Source organism: Corvus kubaryi, unplaced genomic scaffold (genome assembly GCF_017639235.1).
Source record: "Corvus kubaryi isolate FWS band 111438036 unplaced genomic scaffold, C.kubaryi_AGA036_p1.0 split3-73, whole genome shotgun sequence".
NCBI classification, from domain to species: domain Eukaryota; kingdom Metazoa; phylum Chordata; class Aves; order Passeriformes; family Corvidae; genus Corvus; species Corvus kubaryi.
The window spans coordinates 15,688,459-15,707,401 of NW_024582091.1; the positions used below are offsets into that span (position 1 = coordinate 15,688,459).

Genomic DNA, 18,943 nt, shown 5'->3' on the forward strand with positions numbered 1-18,943 from the left:
ATATTAAAAAAACTCAACAAAATAGATTAAAATTATTTCAATAGTACGTTATACCCAAGTTTAAACCTGTGTATATTAATACTTTTTAAAAAGCAAAGCCTGGGAATACATGTTTGAGAATTGACCTTCAATGGCCTCCTCAAGTTTTTACAAGTCAGGGAATTTCTGAAGAGACCTGCACAGAAATATTCTTTACCCAGCGGAAGAAAGCCCTCCAAAGTATTTTCACTGTAAGTGCAGATCTAATGAACTACCAGTACTTCCACACTATGGTACTTTCTGTTTGCAGCCAGGTGATCCCTGCGTGAGCACTGCAATTTTGCCTATTAAAATACAAGCATATATAAAAACAAGGATGCCAGCGTTGCAGATTCAGAAATAAAAGCCCCCTGATTTGCAGAATTAAGGGGAAAAAAGTGATTTCAATACAGCTGCAAAAACTGCTGGTTTACTTAGACTGCTGTAAAGATCCACAGAGCTAGGGCTCAAGTAATCGAGCCCTTTTTAAATGTAGCAATAGTAACGTGAAGATGTTTACACTAGCACAGCATTCTCCCATTTAACAGGGGTTGTAGTCCTTCACTGAAAAACACATTCTTAAGATATCACACCAACACTGTTATTTTAGTCAGTTGAGTGAGTTAATTTGTATGAACAAATAAGACAACTGGACACAGGATTCCTTTTTCTTTTATCGAGTCAAAATGCACAGCAAGTAAGTCATTCTGCATCATTTACTTTACCACAACATACTTAGTAGGAAAACAGTAATTTTGAATAAATTAAGATTATTCTCGTGCTCCAAAGTCTTACAGGGTCAGCTAAGAAATCCATTGAGGGAAGGAACACAGAACCAGGGAGAATCTCTCTAATCAGAAGGGCCAGGGATCTGAAAGAAAATAAAAGAAAGAAAGTAAAAATCCAAAGCAATATTAGATTTCATAAATTTCTAAGTGAAGTTTGCAATGCTGTCATATACTACTGGGAAATATTTTAGGATTTAATAATACCACAAGCATGCTATTTTAAAGACAAGTCAAAAAAAAATCATAAAAAAAGGGGTAAGAAGGAAGATTACTTTGAAGTCCATTCTTTCACTTTCCAATACTATAGTACTACACAGTATGCAGACACTTAAAAAAAAATACAATTCTAAATAATTTATATACCTGCACTCTGTTGACTTTGGGGGCAAAATATAAGGAAAAAGAAGTTCAGTAAGTTTTCTTAAGTAGTGAAGTTCATCTCTTCGGCTTCTCAAAGCAACGTGCAGTTCGGGTCCATATTCGTCTAAAGCAGCTTGCTGCAAAGATTCCGCATTTTTTACTGAAAGTAAAAAAAGAATTACAGAGTTGCTTCAGCTTTTTCTTGCTGGGAAACAAAAGGCAATTGCTTTCTATTTGAGCTAAAAAGTTAATATTTTTAGTACACATACAACTGCCAAAGGGATAAAATGTTGAAACTTTACAGAAGAACCTTGGCTTAGACTTTGAAGCCTGGCTATGTAAAAATAAAACCTCGCACTGAAATAAGAATTCCTTCACCAAACAATTGCAGTTTGCATGGTATCCAGAATGCTTTCTCATTTATAATTATATATAAATAGATAAAAAATAATATAAATTTATATATCCAATTTTTATATATATAGATAAGAAATATAAGAACTCTCACCATCTGGATTCTCAGAAAAACTGCACTGCGCAAAGTCTGCTTCTAATTGCCTTTTTCCTGACCTTCTTCATGATCTCCCATTTTTTTGGCCTACAGCACAATTTGAAATCAACGTAAACTTTTACTCAATCCTGTAATATCTGCTTCCTCCTTAGAACACTTAAAAACAAACGTGAAGGAACATACATTTCAAACACGGGGTAAATCAAGCCAAAACCTGCAGGAGGATCTGCAAGAGTACTGCCTCAAGTCACAGTGGAGTAGAAAGAATACCTCTTTAACAGATTAGAAAAACTACAGATATTAATTAGAAGCAACAATGTTGTATTTCTTCTGATTACTTCAAAGGCAAGTACTGAGCTGTTACAAAGCATACCTAGCTGGACTAGCAATGTGGCACAGCCTCATGCCAACACCACCACCAGGCACAGGTGAGGTACATAATATAATCCTCAGTTACCTTGAAGGTTAAAACTTGTTCCCAGCATATTAGAGGAAGAAACCTTCTGGCTTAGCCTTCACATCCAAAAACCAAGAGTGATATCAGCTGATAGGAAGGATGCAGGAATATATATCACCTGATAAATATGCCTAGCTGGTGCCACTAAAAGCAGAGAGAAGGAATGTACCCTCAGGTGATGAAATCATAGAGGTGTCTGTGCAAATAGGACTAAGAGAGTAACAAGACTAGGAGAAAAGGAAATGCCCCCTAAAAGCAGTAATTTGAAAAAGGATTTAGAAAATATGGACAAAGGGCTAGGCTCAACTAGCAACCAAACCAAGGTCTGAAAGCTGCCTCTGAACCATGTATAGTGGCAGCTGCTTTAGCAGTGTTTATTCAAAAGTGCTACTAAAAGTAATTTTCAGCTGCTACTTCACATATCTGCCCTTAGGAAACAAATCTTTTCCTTTAAAACACTGAAAAAAAAGGCTTTATTTTCAATGCTGTACATTTTAAATACAGTTCTTTACTGTTAAAGGAAAGTGTCTCCAACTCCTTGGTAGAAATCAAAGGAAACATGAAATTTGGTGTAAACAGCGCTGTAAGATTATCTAGTATTATCTTGAAATTGCTGTTGTGCCATGAAAGACATCCAATGTGATTACACTATGTCTCATTATTCATCTTAATCATTAACACTACTCACAGGACCTACGGCATATATTTATGGATATCAAGCAGACATTTGGAGGGATAGAAGAAAAGTTCACGACTCCAGTTAAAGTAAACATCTACACTTAAAAGTTGAATGAAACCACATTTAGTAGATACAGCACTGTGGAACATAGCCAGTGAAAAAAATAAAAATAACAACAGCAAGTGTTTCCAAATATTTCTTCAATGTGTAGTTTAAATATAATTTTTACATTAGGCTTGTGAAGATACTCTTACCCTGGATAATAAATATGCTTCTGCTCAAAGTCTCACCATGGATTACAAACATAAACCTAGCTTTTCAACATATTACAGCTTCACTAATGCAGATTTGAAATCATTCTATCTATAAGAGTTATGAGGTAAAGTGCACAGATGTACAAATCCTTTCATCTGTAACTGCTCATCTGGAATATAAAGGAAAAACTTCAAGAAGCATTGCTAAATGATCTTGATTGCTCTGAACAGACAAAACCCACATTCCTGTTTACTCCTGTAGAGACAGAAATTTAGTGTTTTCATCGTGGGGCAATAAAAATCAAAACAGAGAATAAAAATATGTACTGTAACTTTTTCTCTATTTGCCTTTGCAACCACCAGAAGAAAAATGCAAAAGGACCTCTTTTTTTAAAAAAAAGAGGACATAAGGATGAAAAGACATAGCAATATAATCTCAAACATGCATAAAAAAAATACTCATACTTGGCCTTTGAAACTGACAACATATTAAGTCTTGACATTACCTTTTTGCCTGGCCTTGGCTATTACTTCAATGTGTTTCATTGCTGCCTTGAGCATCTTCTTCGTTACAACAGTTGGAATGTCCACCTAAAGAATAATTTCAAAATAAAACCAAAACTGTTCTATTCCATCCCCCCCCCTGCAAAATTTATTACAGACAACCATCAAACACAGTAATTTGCTTATATGTCCCGGTTTGAACCATAGAATGAACCATTAAGAAACAACCCACAAAGCTATAGACGAGCTGACAGTGTGCTCATTCTTCTGGGCAAAGTATATAACAATACGTAGAACTAAATGTCATAAATGACACTATTAACACATTTATTGTCAGCTCATTCCCACTGTGACTTTTTCATTGCAATAAATATGGCAAGGCAGTGTGACTTCCGAGTCACAGTATATGAAGCCCAGTTCTATGGGAAGATTTGACCACCAACAAAAGCATCAAGTTAACTATGCTGTGCTTCTAACACCTACATGCCTTAACACTCTGCAGTCATGTCCACAAGGACTGAAACCAAAGAGAAACCCTCCTACAACCAGGCAGAAAAAATGTCACCCTTCGGTGATGGCAGAACCAAAAGAAAATTTGAGTTACAGATTCAAAAGACCATTAGTGCCAACAACAAAGCCATGTGATCGTAAGCCAAACGAAAGACAATGTATGATTTAATCAAGGATTGTATTAGGGTCCTGCACTTGTATTTTCTTTGATGGCTACAAAAATTGAAGGAGAATTATAGAACAGTTCAGGCACAAATGGACCTTGGGATGCCCTAGCCCTGCTCCAAGCAGGCTCTGATCACAGTGCTCAGGGCTGTATCCAACCTGGGGCTGAAAACCTCCAGAGTTGAACACAGTCACCTCCTCCAGCCCCAATCATCTTGGTGGCCCCTTGGCTGAACCCGCTCCACTTTCTTGTGGAGTACAAAACTGGATTAGTATCCTAGATGCCATGCAAAGAGCATCCAGTGAAGGCAGATAATCACTCTCCTTGATTGTCTCTGCTCCTGTCACTACAACCCAGGATGCTGTTGGTGTTTTAAGCTGCCACTTAGGGCTCATATTCAGCTCACAGCCTACTATGGGGCCAGGTCCTTTGCAGCAAACAGAGCTTCTCCCTGCAGCCAGTCAGTCCCCAGCCTATAGAGTTTCAAGGGATTCTTTACCAACTGCAGCATTTTTCACAGAAACTCATCTAGAAAGTGATTTACACTTTGCATGCTCTTTATTTTAAACAAGAGACGTCTCAGAGATACAAAAACATACAGCGGTAAATGTTCAAAATCTAAGAATTTTGAACAAGTTTCTTTCCTAATGAAGGAATCCCTCCTCGGTACAACATCTTGCCAGATGAGGAGAGACAATGCAATTGCAAAGGCCACCAGAGCTGAGAGAAAAGTTGGTCATTTTTACTCAATTGTATCAAGGAGTTACATATTCCTACACGCTCCCTTATAATATTTGAGGGGTTCAGCTATGACCTGACCTGGCAAGCCCCAACAAGCCAGTAAAACTGACTGGAGCTGCCTAAAAGTAAGGTCAGCTCCTGCTTACAAGCAGGGAAGGACAAGCTTCTGCTTAGCAATGGAAAACCCTGTCTTTTGCGCCTCACATTCCAACAGTAATTTCTAGAAATTAAAAGATTCTTATGGAATATAGGGATAGGGCAGTGTTTCTTCCTGCAGAGGTAACTCAAAGAGCACAGCCAAGGAAATTGTTTATCAACACTGCAGGAGACACTGTTAACTTTTGTCAAAAACTTCAGTCAGATGCTGGGCTATCTATACCACACTGTGCAAAAGGAAACCCCTCCCTTTCCCTTCAAAATCCATAACCAATCCAAAAATGGCCACAGCAAGGAAAATCCAGATTTGCAGTATTTCATCATACATTTAAGAGCTGATTAGCCTGAAGTGCTTGTTACTTTACTCAACAACTATGTTTCAACCTAGGCAGCTTTAAATAGAAAACAAAAGCATTCTTTTCACTGAAGTAATTCTCAATTCAAAAGTACAATATTCTTTGGCAAAAAAAAAAAAAAAATCCAAAAAAATGAAAAAATTGCCTGTGTTTTCTTACACAATTCTTCCTCAATGTAAACATTTTATCTCTATTAGCTAGAACTATTGCTTTCAAGCATTTAACAATAAGTTCGAAACAAAGTACAGCTGCTTGGCAAAGGTATATGATTATTTTATTTTGCAACTGATGATGATGAATTTCTCCTCAATGTATCCATTTCTGTGATTAACTTTATGTTTTAGGTCCCCTGACAGTGCTTAATACTGGCACATGTCATGAGCATTTGTTGCACATATTGCCTATTCAGAGAACTGAAGATAGTACATTTAAATCCTCACTATCAAAGGCAGAGGTGGTAAATTTTCAAGATGCTATAGCTCACTTGAGAAATCCCAATTAATACCTTACTACATGATCATAAAAGGTGACATGGTCATTTTCTGAGCCAACAATGGATCCATGAACAATGCAAATAACATGGCATGTATTACAACTCCAAATTAAATTTTAAGACCTCGGTCTAGATTCTCACTTTGGAAGATTTACTCCAGTTTCACACCTCCATACACTACATGGACATTTCCTAATCTTCCCCCATGTTCACTTTAAAAAGCAATATGCCTGATTTAGAGTAAACAAGAAAGTCATCTGGATTTGATATGTAACAAGGAGAGAATCAAGCTGTTAATAGGTCATTTTAGGGTACATGTACAACTTGTAGCTCAGAAAATATTGCTGTTACTAAGGAAGGGGGAAAAAAATACACATTTATGGTAGTGGCTCCAACAGAAAGGTCAGCACAGACTGATTCGGGAAATTGAGTTAGCAACCCTTTTTGCTTAGAACAGCCAGAAAGTTAAAAGCAGTTCCTATGAAACAGGCTTGAAGCACTTTACTGGGAAAGAGTTGAGCTGTTAAAAAGAGAGTGTATACAAAAAAAGTATGTGCTAAAAAAGCATGTGCTAATCGATCAAACACAGCAAACAAAAACTTTTAATCTTTAGCACTCAGAATGTTCCTGAAGAATTTCATTAATATAAGAACCACACTTGTTTTAATTCTTACAATAAGCTGGTAAGACCTAATGACAGTCTATTCTTCACAGACAATGTAAGGGCCTTGTCTGCATTTTAAGAAGACAAGCAAAAAAGAAGCTAAGACAGGTATGGCAGCTCACCATTTTCTAACAGGTCTTTTTCAGTAATCCTCAAAATGGTTTCCACTTGGATTAAGTCACCAAAAGACAGCTAAAAGATCACAAGGTTTTAATAATGCCCTGCACTGGTGTAAAAAATATATATCCATTTGCAAGAATTGGGGAAAGGTTTGGTCACAAGGGACCTTCACAGATCACTTATTCCAATCCTCCGCCACGGCAGGGACATGTTTCCCTAGAACAGGTTGCTCAAAGCCATGTCCAACAGGATGTTGGACACTTCCAATGATGCCTCTTCAGAGGTGGTTTACAACTAGGAATGGGATAAGCTCCAGAAGGAGGGAGTAGATACCACAAAGAAGTAACTTAGATGGTTAGCAACAGCCTACACTTTCTGTAAGACTGACTTTGGAATCCCCATTTTAACAAAACCCTAAGAACTCACTAGAGATGGACATCAATAATTTCTGATGGAAAACCAACACTAATGCCTCTAAGGTCACCTACCTTGTGAATTCTCCGAACTAAGACAGATGCAAAAAATCGTAGCGTCCCTCTTAACTCATCCACTGAGGACTCATCATCAGTAATATTTCTGAGTGTTGCAAAGCATGCCATGTAAGAAAACAGAATAAAATACATTTCTATTAAACCAACCACAATACATTTGGAACTATTAAAAGCATAAGAAGATTCAACAGTGATAGTTCAGCTGGAATGAACTGAAATGAAAGCTACCAGAGAGTGAGCAGTCTTCTGTCTGAGGAAAATACACGGAATTCCCACTATGCCTGTGTACACAATGGCTTAAGAAAAACATCAGGAAATTGGAATGATATACCAATTCCTGCTCTCATGTACTCTCTGCATGATTTTGACTGTAAAATCTTTTGACATAGTAAAATCTAACCTAGTTTCTACATATGTGAACACATCCTAACTCAATGGCATAAAGGAAATTGAAATTATTTAAAGTGGCTTCTGCTTGGAAACAAAGAAGAATTTAAATAGATTTCCAAATCACTATGTCAAAATATCATCTAAACTTTTTATCTGGCTTGCCAGTTCCCATCTGCTGCAATAAAACATGCTCAGTGAAAAATCATGGTAAAAATAATTAAATGTGATTCAGGAAGAAAAATACCTAACTCCACGACTTTTCTGGAAAACTGAATGAAAACAGGAAATAAACTAAGTCTTAGATGAAGAAACTACAACTAAACTGAGTGGAAAAAGAGATCATGATGCCAGTATTCCACAAAATGCAAGTGAAAAACCCAAAAATTTACCAGTTATTGACATGAACTTTAGAGCAAGACTAATATATTGGTAAAACTGAAGTACAGCAGCTGAATAATGACAGAACAACAGAAGTTGCATCCAGTTTCACCTAATGACAGCATGCAAGAACCATCACACTTTTTGGTAAGAAATAAGCGTAAATATTACTTGCGTTAAAAAAAACACACTACAAGCAAGAACAGGACATCTAAAAAAAAAAAAAATTATGCATAAACATTTTACATTATTCAGCATCCAACTTTTAAAGCAATTTTAGCCTGGGTTGTAGAGGATTCAAAGGCATGTTGATGATGAACTATCAGGTACAGATACCAGTGACCTGAGAGTCAAAGTATATAACTAACTGCATGAAAAAAAACACCTCAAAGAGAGCAGCCTGGCATAAGAAACACAGCCATCCTCCAACAGCTAATCATATGCAGATAAGAACACTGTAGGGGAAAGTTTGGTTTAAGATCAGCAGCTGACCTTTTATAAGCAATATGGTTAGAAAATACCCACACTGTCAAAGGGACTAGCATTGCCAAGGGATTAGCAAACAAACTGTATTATGATAGTACTAGTATTTGACAGACAACAAGATATATGAAGTAATTTGGACCAAGAAGTTGTTATTTTATGGACACTTGGATAACCAGTATCTTGGCTAGCTCTACTTGGACATGACTTTATGCCACATATTATCAAAACAGATTTGCAGAGACATTCTTTTAATCACCAGCGGACTGAAGACTGGTGAAAAAAACATCGTGAACCTGTAAAATGTCAAATCTCCAGTGACATGGAGGAAAGTCCAAGTAACCCTCTTGGAAACATTTTAAAAGCTGGCTGCGTTTCCCCAAAACTTTAGGAATATTAATTGTAAACAGTTACAGAGTCTAATGTCTCAAGAGAGATACACCCAACTGCTATCGCACACAAAGTCTTACGGGATCCACTGATAAATAAAAATCATAGACAAATAACAAAGTGATATTTTTCCTCTGTGTGTCAATTATTCTTACAAAACTTGGCTAACTCCTTTCAAAAAGATGTAGAAAATAAGTCACAGGCTAATAAAAATATAAAGCTATGGTCTGTAACTCAACAAAAATTCTGAATTTTTCTTGCATTACTTGCATTTAAAATTGAAGCAGCTCCATATGTAAAAACATTAGGTTTAGTCACCATCCAAAAAAAAAAGTTTTCATACCAACGTATTACAAAAATGTGGTAATTTCTGAATTCTGTCATAACCTGAGGAAACTGGAGTTGCGGTACCACCAATGACAAAAATATTTAGTAAGCACAGAGTGACTCATTCAAACTTTAAACTCTCCTATTTAAAATGAGGTTGGTATAAGCAAGATATTATATAGTTTTGCTGCACAGCATAAGCAATAGACTCAGACCTGTGCTTTGTAGCTTTACAAACTTGGATTACTTACGACTATGCTCTATTCTTCTCATACAGTTGAAAAAAATATCTTAATATAACCAGCATAAATACTTCAAAGAATAAAAACCATAAATGCACATAGGTATAATGACCTATTTCAGTACAGTTCACTGGATTTTAAGCACTAGTCCTCATTCCCCTAAAGTGGTCCAAATTTAGGGACGTTTGCCTCTAAATTTTAACCTGCTAACAAAACATTAGAAATTCTTACACAGTTTATTAATGAAACAAACATAAACCAGCTTTTATCTACTTACAGCACTTTTATTCCTAAGAAAAAAATCCATGATTTTATCTTGCAACACACCCTTCTGGTAAACATTACACTTCCCTGGCTTCTGACTGAGATACATCCTGGTAACCCTAATGTCCAAGACAGCATCAGTTGGCACAGCACATAAAACAAAAAGCAAAAACTTTTTTAAAATAAATTAATAATTACAAAATAGGTAGCTTCTGCACAAAATCCATTCACGTGAAAGGCAGAGCAGCTAGCAGAAGGAATTATGCCCAAACTTTTCTTTGCAAAGGAACGTAGCCAACTGTTTTACCAGCCTGTCAAGTGTGAATTGCCTGCTAGTGCTTACCCAGCCACACTGCTAAATAAGGACAGGCTGGATGCAAAGACTCTGTGAAGAGTTAACCTGAGTGAGGTTTATTTGCTCAGAAAAAAAAAATATGTTCTGAATGCAAGAGTCCTCTCTCCTGGGTGATCTGAGCTTTGCCAACAGTGCAGGCACAGCTAGAGTAGGAAGAGTCAGAACTGACGCGCTCTACAAGACCTCACACTACGGCACACAGATGCAGTTCAGGTCTCCCTGCACAACCCTTTCTGGAAACACCTGAATGTCTAGACTAAATAGGATCAGATCTGACATTACTAGTGTTAAACTGAAACCAGTAAGTCTTTCAGGACCAAGCTGTCTCCTGTAGAATTACCTGGACATCACTGCACTCACTACAGGTCACTGAACTCCCAGTATGTCAGGTTCACAGAAAGCTTGTTAGATTTGATCAGCGTGGTGTGAATTTAACGAGCTAGTTCAAAATCCAGAGGTGCAGCCATGCAAAACCTAACACAGTGCAGGAACACCTACACTGCTCACCGGAGGGCAAGATGTAGCAGAATGTAGGCTCGTTGGCTGCATACCAAATGTATTCTACACTGCATTTCCAACTGTATACTATATATATAAATAGTGAATTATTATCCCCACCAGATGATGTATTCCAGACTTTCAGTGTCTTGGGTGTCAGAAAGGTAAGTAATTGGTGGAAGCCAAGTTTCCTTGTCAGTCCATAACAAAGACACTGGAGGCACCTTCCACTAGCCAAGAAAAAACTCTTTTCCAATCATGCAATACAGGAGAGAGTTGCCTTAAATCTCTTACTTTATCAACAACTCAATAGAACATGCTCTAGTTTTCCGTATTTGAAAGTTTAAAACCTTAAGGTCGCCAACTTGCTTTCACAACACGTGGTGCTAAAGCTCCCTCTGCTGTTTGCATCAGCACTGAAGTTTTACACTTCAGCATAGTCAACACACAAGTTTGAGGTGAGACATGCAGGTATTGGCCACAATCAAAAACCCAAGAGGCAAAGAAGTCTGAACAGAAAATTTTATATCCCAGAGACAGAAAAAAACCCAAACAGCACTGAGTAAAATAAAAGAAAGCATACAAATTTTTTAGGACAAATTGAACATTTCCATCCAATGAAAAAGTCAAATTCAGAATTAAGGCAAGATACTATTTTAACACATTAGTGCCAGCATTATCAATTAGAAATATTTTATTATCTTCTTACAAAGTACTGCAAAGCACCAATTAATATATAAAAGCACAAGGAAGAAAACACAAAAGAAGCAAAACAACCCACAGAAAAAATGATTAGACAGTCTTTTCTTTATTCAACTATTTTAAAGTTGTTTACTATTCTATTGAGTGCAACATAATCACTGACAGTCTTAAAATTCAGAAGATTACAAGATGATGTCCAAAAAGTCGGCCATATGCATTCAAAATACCTTTTCTTTAAAACCCTGCAAAGTTATTTGTTTTTTTAAAGTAATGTGGTAGATCAGTTATGGTTCTAATCTGGAAGCAAATTTCAGAAGTGGTGACAGGTTGAATTTTTACACAGATCTTCATCAACCTGTATTTACTTCCAAGTAAGAGTTATCACAAAATGAACATATAAAAAGAGACATAATATATAAAAAACAGACAATCTAAAAGTGTTTTTAGGATTAAATCCAAATTTCAGAATCACCTCTATTATACCTAAACTGTTAAAAGATCTGTCCTATTCTGCTAAGAGACAATAAAACAATGATTCGTAGCACTCAAACGTATGCTTTATCTTTCACTAAGGAAACAGAAATGTTTCTTTTCAAGTGACAACTTCTTTAACAGGTTGACAAATATGTATGATATTAAAACCAGTAACTTTTAAGTAAAGCTCATACCTGTACCACGGATAAATAAAGTTTTCCAGCACCAACTCAAGCACCTGTGCAGAACAAAGACAACCACGTTACAAAACAAACAGTTTACTATAAATCCCTGTTAGAAGAGTTAACACCACAAACACCTTCTGAAACTCATAGGACATAATTCATAAAACATAAAAATTTGTAAGTTGTGATCCTGTTGCTAGATCAACCACTCTGCATCATAATCAGTACTCTGAGCAAGTAACACCAAAGTGATGGTGTCATCACCTATCAACAAGAAACATCTGCCACAAGTCCTATCAGTAACATGAAGCACAGTGCCGTGGCCACTCTCAGGAAAACACTATGGAAAATGTAATCATACCTCAAACAGCCCTTCCCTAATTTTTCTGAGCAGCCCCTGTTCTTTTCTGACATAGCATGGAGTGTCCCACAGGCACAGTTAGTCATACTACACTTACACACACCTCCATCCTTTTTCACCCAAACCTCCACCTTCAAGGTGGGACAGTCAATCCTGTATTCTCACCACTCTCAGAGGAAAGCAAAAGAAGACTCATAAAAAGCAATTCCTATGAAAGCCATCTGTCTTTCTCCATATCCTGTATCACAGCTTTCAACAAAGCCTGCTTTATGGTTCAGCCATCTTCTGAAGTCCTAACCAAAGCACTTCTCAAAGTTCTTGTCCTCCATGTACCCTAATGGCCTATTCCATCCTGTTCCTAGCCCCTGTATATCCCCCTCTACATGGATCTCTGTAGGAGAATCTTTTCTACCCTTTCCATCAAACCTGTTCCATATAGGTCAAGCCTGTGGTTGCCTTTTCCATGCCAGGGTTAATCAGGATGAACCAATGCTATTGCAGCCTCATCACAGGCACATCCTGGTTCAACTTGGCTTTCAGTGTGACAGAAGGAAGACAGAGCAGAGGATGTGGCAGTCCCTGTTCAACCAAAGGGCTGCCACCACTGTATACACCAGGTGTACTGCTCACAGGACTGCAGCTTTGACACCTCTCCTTACACCTACACCTACCTGTTACAATCCTTGCACCACGATTAGTCAAATGAAAACTTCTGAAGGGAAGGAAAACTGTCAGACAGTGCCAAGAAAATAAAACATGAGGAAGGACACAGAAGAATGAAGTTTTCTTGATTTCTCCTCCTTCACAATAGCCCAAGATATCACCCATACTACCTTCTCCCACTGCAACCTATCTCTTAATTTGAACCAGTGTTTTAGAGATCAGTTTGTCCCCAACAGCATGAATGCTGATGAAGGCAGTAAGACAGAATGCATGTGTTGCTGCTATGTGAGGCTGCTCCACCACATTCTGTAGAAGGAAAGGTTTTTCAAAGCCACTGTGTACAAAGAAAAATGTGAAGTCTGTTTGAAAGGAAAGCTGAATGTAACAGCTGATATATAAGTGTCATTCATGAGAGTAAGTGTTACTCTTACAAGATCTGCTGCTGCACTCATTGACACTGCATGCACTGCAAGAATTCAAGACTTACTGAATTTATACTATCTTTAGGGCACTACATGCCTTTGCTCCTCTCATGATTATAAAAGCATACTCAATAAAAAACACACCATGGCCTTTTTAGTTCCTCTCAACTCTCCAGACTTGAGCAGCTTATGAATACTCTTTTTCTGTCTTCACTAGTAAGAATATCACCTACTCAGTTTTGGTAAGATACTTTCTCATTTCCAATTGTTCCACTTCAGTGTTTTTCTTCCCCTCTCTCCGAAGAGACATTTTGCAGCTTGGGATAACTTTACATGTCTGTGTTATGGACCACACAAAGTCACCAATGTCTTTTCTCCTACCCTTAATGTGCTACAGCAGTAATAGGTCTTGAAACTGTAATACCATCATGTGTTAATGATGGATGGGTAAGCTAAATGTTGTATCATGTGGTCCTGTGTCATCCCCAACCCCCAATATTGTATTTTCTTTTATAAGCAGGGTGGAAGGGCGAGGGAAACAACAACAGATGCTTTAATTCCCAGTCCAGAAGAGATTAAGTAATCCCAGAGGACCTTCTATGGAAGTTAATCTTCAGACAAGAAAAGGGAGATCACATCCAGCTCCAGTCAGCAATCACAGGCCATTGGCCTTAAGAGCAGTGTATTAGCCTACTTAAACCAATTTCCCTATGCCTTCCATAGGACTCACATTACAATTGGTGAGCCACCAATTTACTCCAAAGAAATCTCAGACTCACAGGTATTGTGACATCAGTTTTGTTCATGCAGAGTTTCTAACAAAATAAACCTCTTTCAAGGCTCAAAGTGCACTCTTAAGAAGTGCCTTAGAGAAAGGCTTGCAAAAAATCCATCAGTCTATTCTTTCTTCCTCCACTTTTGCTCTGTGCCTCCCTGTCAGGAGCAACAGCAGAAGAGAATCTTCTGTTTGGAGTGAAAAGTGCACTTGCACAGTCTTGAAGCACAAGACAGTGTATTCAAAGGGAATACAATGCATTCCTCTTGAAACAGCTTTCTCCATTCACAACTACTGCTTTTGAACTGAAAGCCTGTCCATCAAGCTTTCCATGAGCGTGCCACTGCAATTTCAGTTCATCAGATGCTAACAATTTATTGGCCCTCTCTTCCTCTGTAGTCCAGAGGTCTCTGAAGGCACTAGAAGAATTGTTTCCAACAGTGAGAGATCTCACCCTTATTGCTGCCTAAGCAAAACACACATGGTTTTGAGATTCATCTTTCCATGGTTATTAAATAAGCAAGAAAAGTAAAAAAAAGTGCAAGACCTGATGACCCTTCCCACTCCCACTTCCACCCAAAATGGAAGACAAAGTCTCCCTGAGATTCATCCCATGTTGTAGTAACTGAGTTCCAGCTAAACCATTTATAGACTTGCCAGTGTTTCTCTTCCACAGCCACACTGCTTCCACAGAACAGTGCAGATAATCCCACTAGACAAAGACACAGAGACAGCATGCACAGAAACAGAACTAACTCAGAATGCATTTTTCACTGGAGTCCACTTATCGCTGGTCAACATATCAGAAGGCAAGACACGTTCTACTAGGGACTCAGGTTATCCACAGGGCCCTAATAAATAATGTGTGGACACACAGAAAGCAGCCCCTACTTGCAGATTTACTAAACACATGGCATGGCAGAGGCAGTTAAGTATGATGCTCCATCCCACACCAAGGTGCTGTACAGAAGTTAAAGCAGAGCTACTGAGTGAAATCATCCCTACGGCAAAAATAGAAGCACTCAAGAAGTAATAAGCCATTGACTGCCACTAACTGGATTTCAAGGCATTGCAGTCCATACTGTTTTCCCTTGAACCCCATCAGCATTCCAGACTGTGTCAGTGTGATTCTGCTGGACAGAAGAAAACCTGTCACATCATCCACCACACTATGATAAAGTACTGGGAAAGCAGGACATGTGTACCCACTTCCATTCACAAAAATATTATTCAGGCTCAATTGCTTACGCTTCACACATGCCACTAAAGTGGATAGGACACCTCAAACAATGACAGCTAATGATAAGCCATTTCCTTGTCTGTAAAGTATTATTCTCCAGTTTTAAATACAAATGATGAGTAATTTCATTTAAAGCCTACCTATTTTTCAAGCATTTTGCAAAATGACTAGTTCTACTAGGCGTGGGCAGCTTTGAATTGGAAAGAGATTATAAGTGTAAACCCAAATGCAGAAGGTAGCAATATAAGCACCAGCTGAATCCAAAAAAAAAAAAAAAAAAAAAAAAAAGAGAGAGAGAGAGAGAGAAATTATTTTCTAGCATGCACTGCAACACTGCAAGCTAGCCAGTCTTTGCTGCTGAGACAAGCTTTTTGGAGACTGCCACACAACTGACCCCAGTTGTCAGGAGGAGGAACTGTAGAGACGAGTGATGACTGAGTCAGTAGCAGGTCAGAACTATCAGGCTGAATTAGAATGGAAAGGAGCAAGGATTTGATACATAAACCACAATAACAATTATAACACCTTTAAAGACAGTACAGCTATACAGCTGAGGCCACTTCCTGGGCATAGAACAAGCCATTTCCAATAAGAAAGAATACAGCCCACTGTGTTACTGCAAGAGTTCAGGACTTGCAAAGAGCACATTCAGGCAATAACTGATTTCTTGTCACACATTTGTCTATTTCTTGGTTTTAGAAAACAAACAAAAAAAAAAATTCTAGTCCCATAATCAAGTCAAGAACCTGAGAACTTAAGAATTTAAAAAAAAAGTGAGATCAAAAGACAGCAGCACCTTGATCCAGTGAGACATTTTTTCACAATGCTGAACAAGAGTAACTGAGCAGCTTTCCACAGATTTGACCTGCAATCATCTCTCCCATAGCAAAAATGAAATTGCAGAGAAGATGAGCTCAATAACAGAACAACAGGATTCAATTCTCCTTTATGCAATCTGCAGCACCTGGATTACATACAATGTAAAACTGACCAACTGATATCATGTCCTAATTCAAAAAGAAAGAAAACATCGAAGAAACTAACATAATGCAAAATGGATTAGAAACTGGAATCAAAATTATACTTAGGTTAGTGCATAATTTTTGTGCAGGATACAGCCCAAATTATAAAATATGGATAGATGCATGGTTGAGACAGTTTAGCTTTCAACCATAACAATAAACATAAATGCGGGGAGGAATGCTCAGGCACAGGTTTTGTTATTCTTCTAAACCACACAGAGCAGCTGGATAGACTAAAACAAGGCTGCAAAAGATTAAGAATTTGCAAAGTGAGACAAACTGTCATCACAATCCAAGAAAGAAAAATCCGTACTAGTGAGGAAATCTTGAATTTCTTCTGATTTGAGTGTGTATTAAATTATTCTGAAAGCACTTGAAAACAAGCTTAAAGGCTATACACCTGGTTCAAATTAGAAACATTTGGAAATGAGAATATTGCCAAAAGTCTTTAACCTGCAAAAAAAGAACTAGAAAAACTAAAACATAAAAAAAAATCCAAAATTATTCCATGTATTTGAAGAAACTGCTTTTTAGAAACAGGCTGCACTCCGCACTCCGTTAGAATCTAATTAATCTTAATTCAGTTCACACTGTATCAGCTTCTCTCTAATGTATGACTAACCCACAAAAGAAAATAAGAGCAGTCTCTCCTTCCAACCTGAAGCAGGCTATCCAATTCCAGGCCAGCATTACATGCTGCATCCTCAGAGCAGATGGTCAAGAGGAATATGGCGTGGGCAGAACCCCTTGCTACCTTTTAATGAGTAGAGAAGAGCAGCAACACAGAACCATGAAGCGAGATTTCTCATTCCAAATAGTATCTGTCCAACACAGGTGAAAAAGGTGGCTCAGACTACTTGTTTGGGTCCATTGAGGAGGGTGACCCTGGCTCACTGCCCCAGGAAGGTACAGAACTCAGGCCTGGTGCTTCCCTACAGTTAAGCACACAAAGGAGGGAAAGGAATGAGAAGCATGGGCATGGATACACAAAACCCATGCCTGCAATGCTAAATAAAGCAGGGGCTGGGACATGCCACTGAAGTAAAAAGTGCCAGCAAAGAAAATGCCACTGTTTTGGTAAAAGCAGAACTTCAGCAATCAGATACAAAATGCCAAGAAAATAACTATGGTATCTACTGAAATCGCTTATGAAGAGATACTACAAAGAACCTTTTCAGCATCAAATTCCCATTTAAGCTAAACAGGAACATTTCCAGTTCTTCAGCATTTACAACATCCTTGGGTAGACTGCCACAGCTATTTGGTACCCTAAATCCTAAAAATACTAAATGCATAGAAACATTTATTTTACATTCTATTATTAAAGCAAGAGTCTATTGAAATTCTATTCAGCAATACTGTCATTTTAATACACATAAACTTATTTTTAAAAAACAGATTAAGTAACTTTAAAAGAATAAATGTTTGCTTCTGAAATCACAGAGGAAGTCACTTCATTCAACTAGAGTAAGTCACCAAGTTGTTACCTGTTCTTTTTTAAAAACATTCATCAACTGTCCATCCCTTCCTTCCCTTAAGGTTTTCATTCTCCTCCCTCTCCTGCAGCGAGCCATGCCTGGGACAACACCTCTCAGAGCTGAACTTAAGTGTTACCTTATACCACAGACACATGCATCTTTGACTTCATACACCATGCTGTTAAATGCAAGAAATGACACACAAAAATCCTCTCACTTCTGCCATGCCAGTTGTTCATCCTCCTACCACAGAACTCCAAAGCTGGAATTCTAAATAAATGGATAGTAATCTACATACATGCTTCTGTATTTTCCTAGCTTCAAAAAACAACAAAGCTTATCTGCTTAGCTGCCAATATATTTCTTCAATTACCAAAGAAATAAAAAAAAAAACAAGCCCAAAGAAAAACTGCTCTTCAAATAGCTCTTTTTTGAAGAGATTAGAACAAAACACAATTCCTGATTTACAGTCTTACTAAAAAAAGATATATATGCTATTCTTCTTTGAGTAAATTCACCAATTTCTTTTTTAAGACAGATTTTGTTACAGCTTTGTCTGACGATTTGAAATAGATTCACAGAATCATGGAATGGTTTGGGTTGGAAGGGACCTTAAAGATCATCACATTCCAACCCCCTGCCATGGGCAAGGCCACCTTCCACTTGGCCAGGTTACTCCATCCTGCCTGGCCTTAAACACTTCCAGGGATGGGGCAACCAAAAGTTCTCTGGGCAACCTTTCTAGCACCTCACCATGCTCACACTGAAGAATTTCTTCTTAATATCTAATCTAAACCTACTCTATCAGTTTGAATCCATTCCCCCTTGCCTTCCCCCATGATTTTGTAAATAGCCTCTTTCCATCTTCTCATAGGCTCCCTACCACCAAATTATCAACTTCATTACAGAACTTTTGTAGCTGGAGCAAATCATCTTTTACCCTCCATTCCAACAAACTAAGCAGGCTGAAATCCTTAGCTTTTCAAGACTCAGGCATGCTCAACTGTAACTCTTCTTTCCAATATT

General features: G+C 37.9%; 1 protein-coding gene across 4 annotated transcripts in view; it reads right to left on the minus strand.

Moving 5' to 3' along the window:
* Window positions 1–18,943, minus strand: part of SNX14 (sorting nexin 14) — a 46,685-nt gene that overhangs the window by 26,009 nt on the left and 1,733 nt on the right. For all 4 annotated transcript variants that reach the window (XM_042016139.1, XM_042016136.1, XM_042016140.1 and 1 more), the window contains exons 5-9: window positions 11,966–12,009; window positions 7,266–7,353; window positions 3,574–3,658; window positions 1,170–1,326; window positions 814–889 (exon numbers count right to left, since the gene is read on the minus strand). In XM_042016139.1, coding sequence (XP_041872073.1) covers window positions 814–889; window positions 1,170–1,326; window positions 3,574–3,658; window positions 7,266–7,353; window positions 11,966–12,009 — 450 coding nt within the window. The remainder of the gene's footprint in view (window positions 1–813; window positions 890–1,169; window positions 1,327–3,573; window positions 3,659–7,265; window positions 7,354–11,965; window positions 12,010–18,943) is intronic.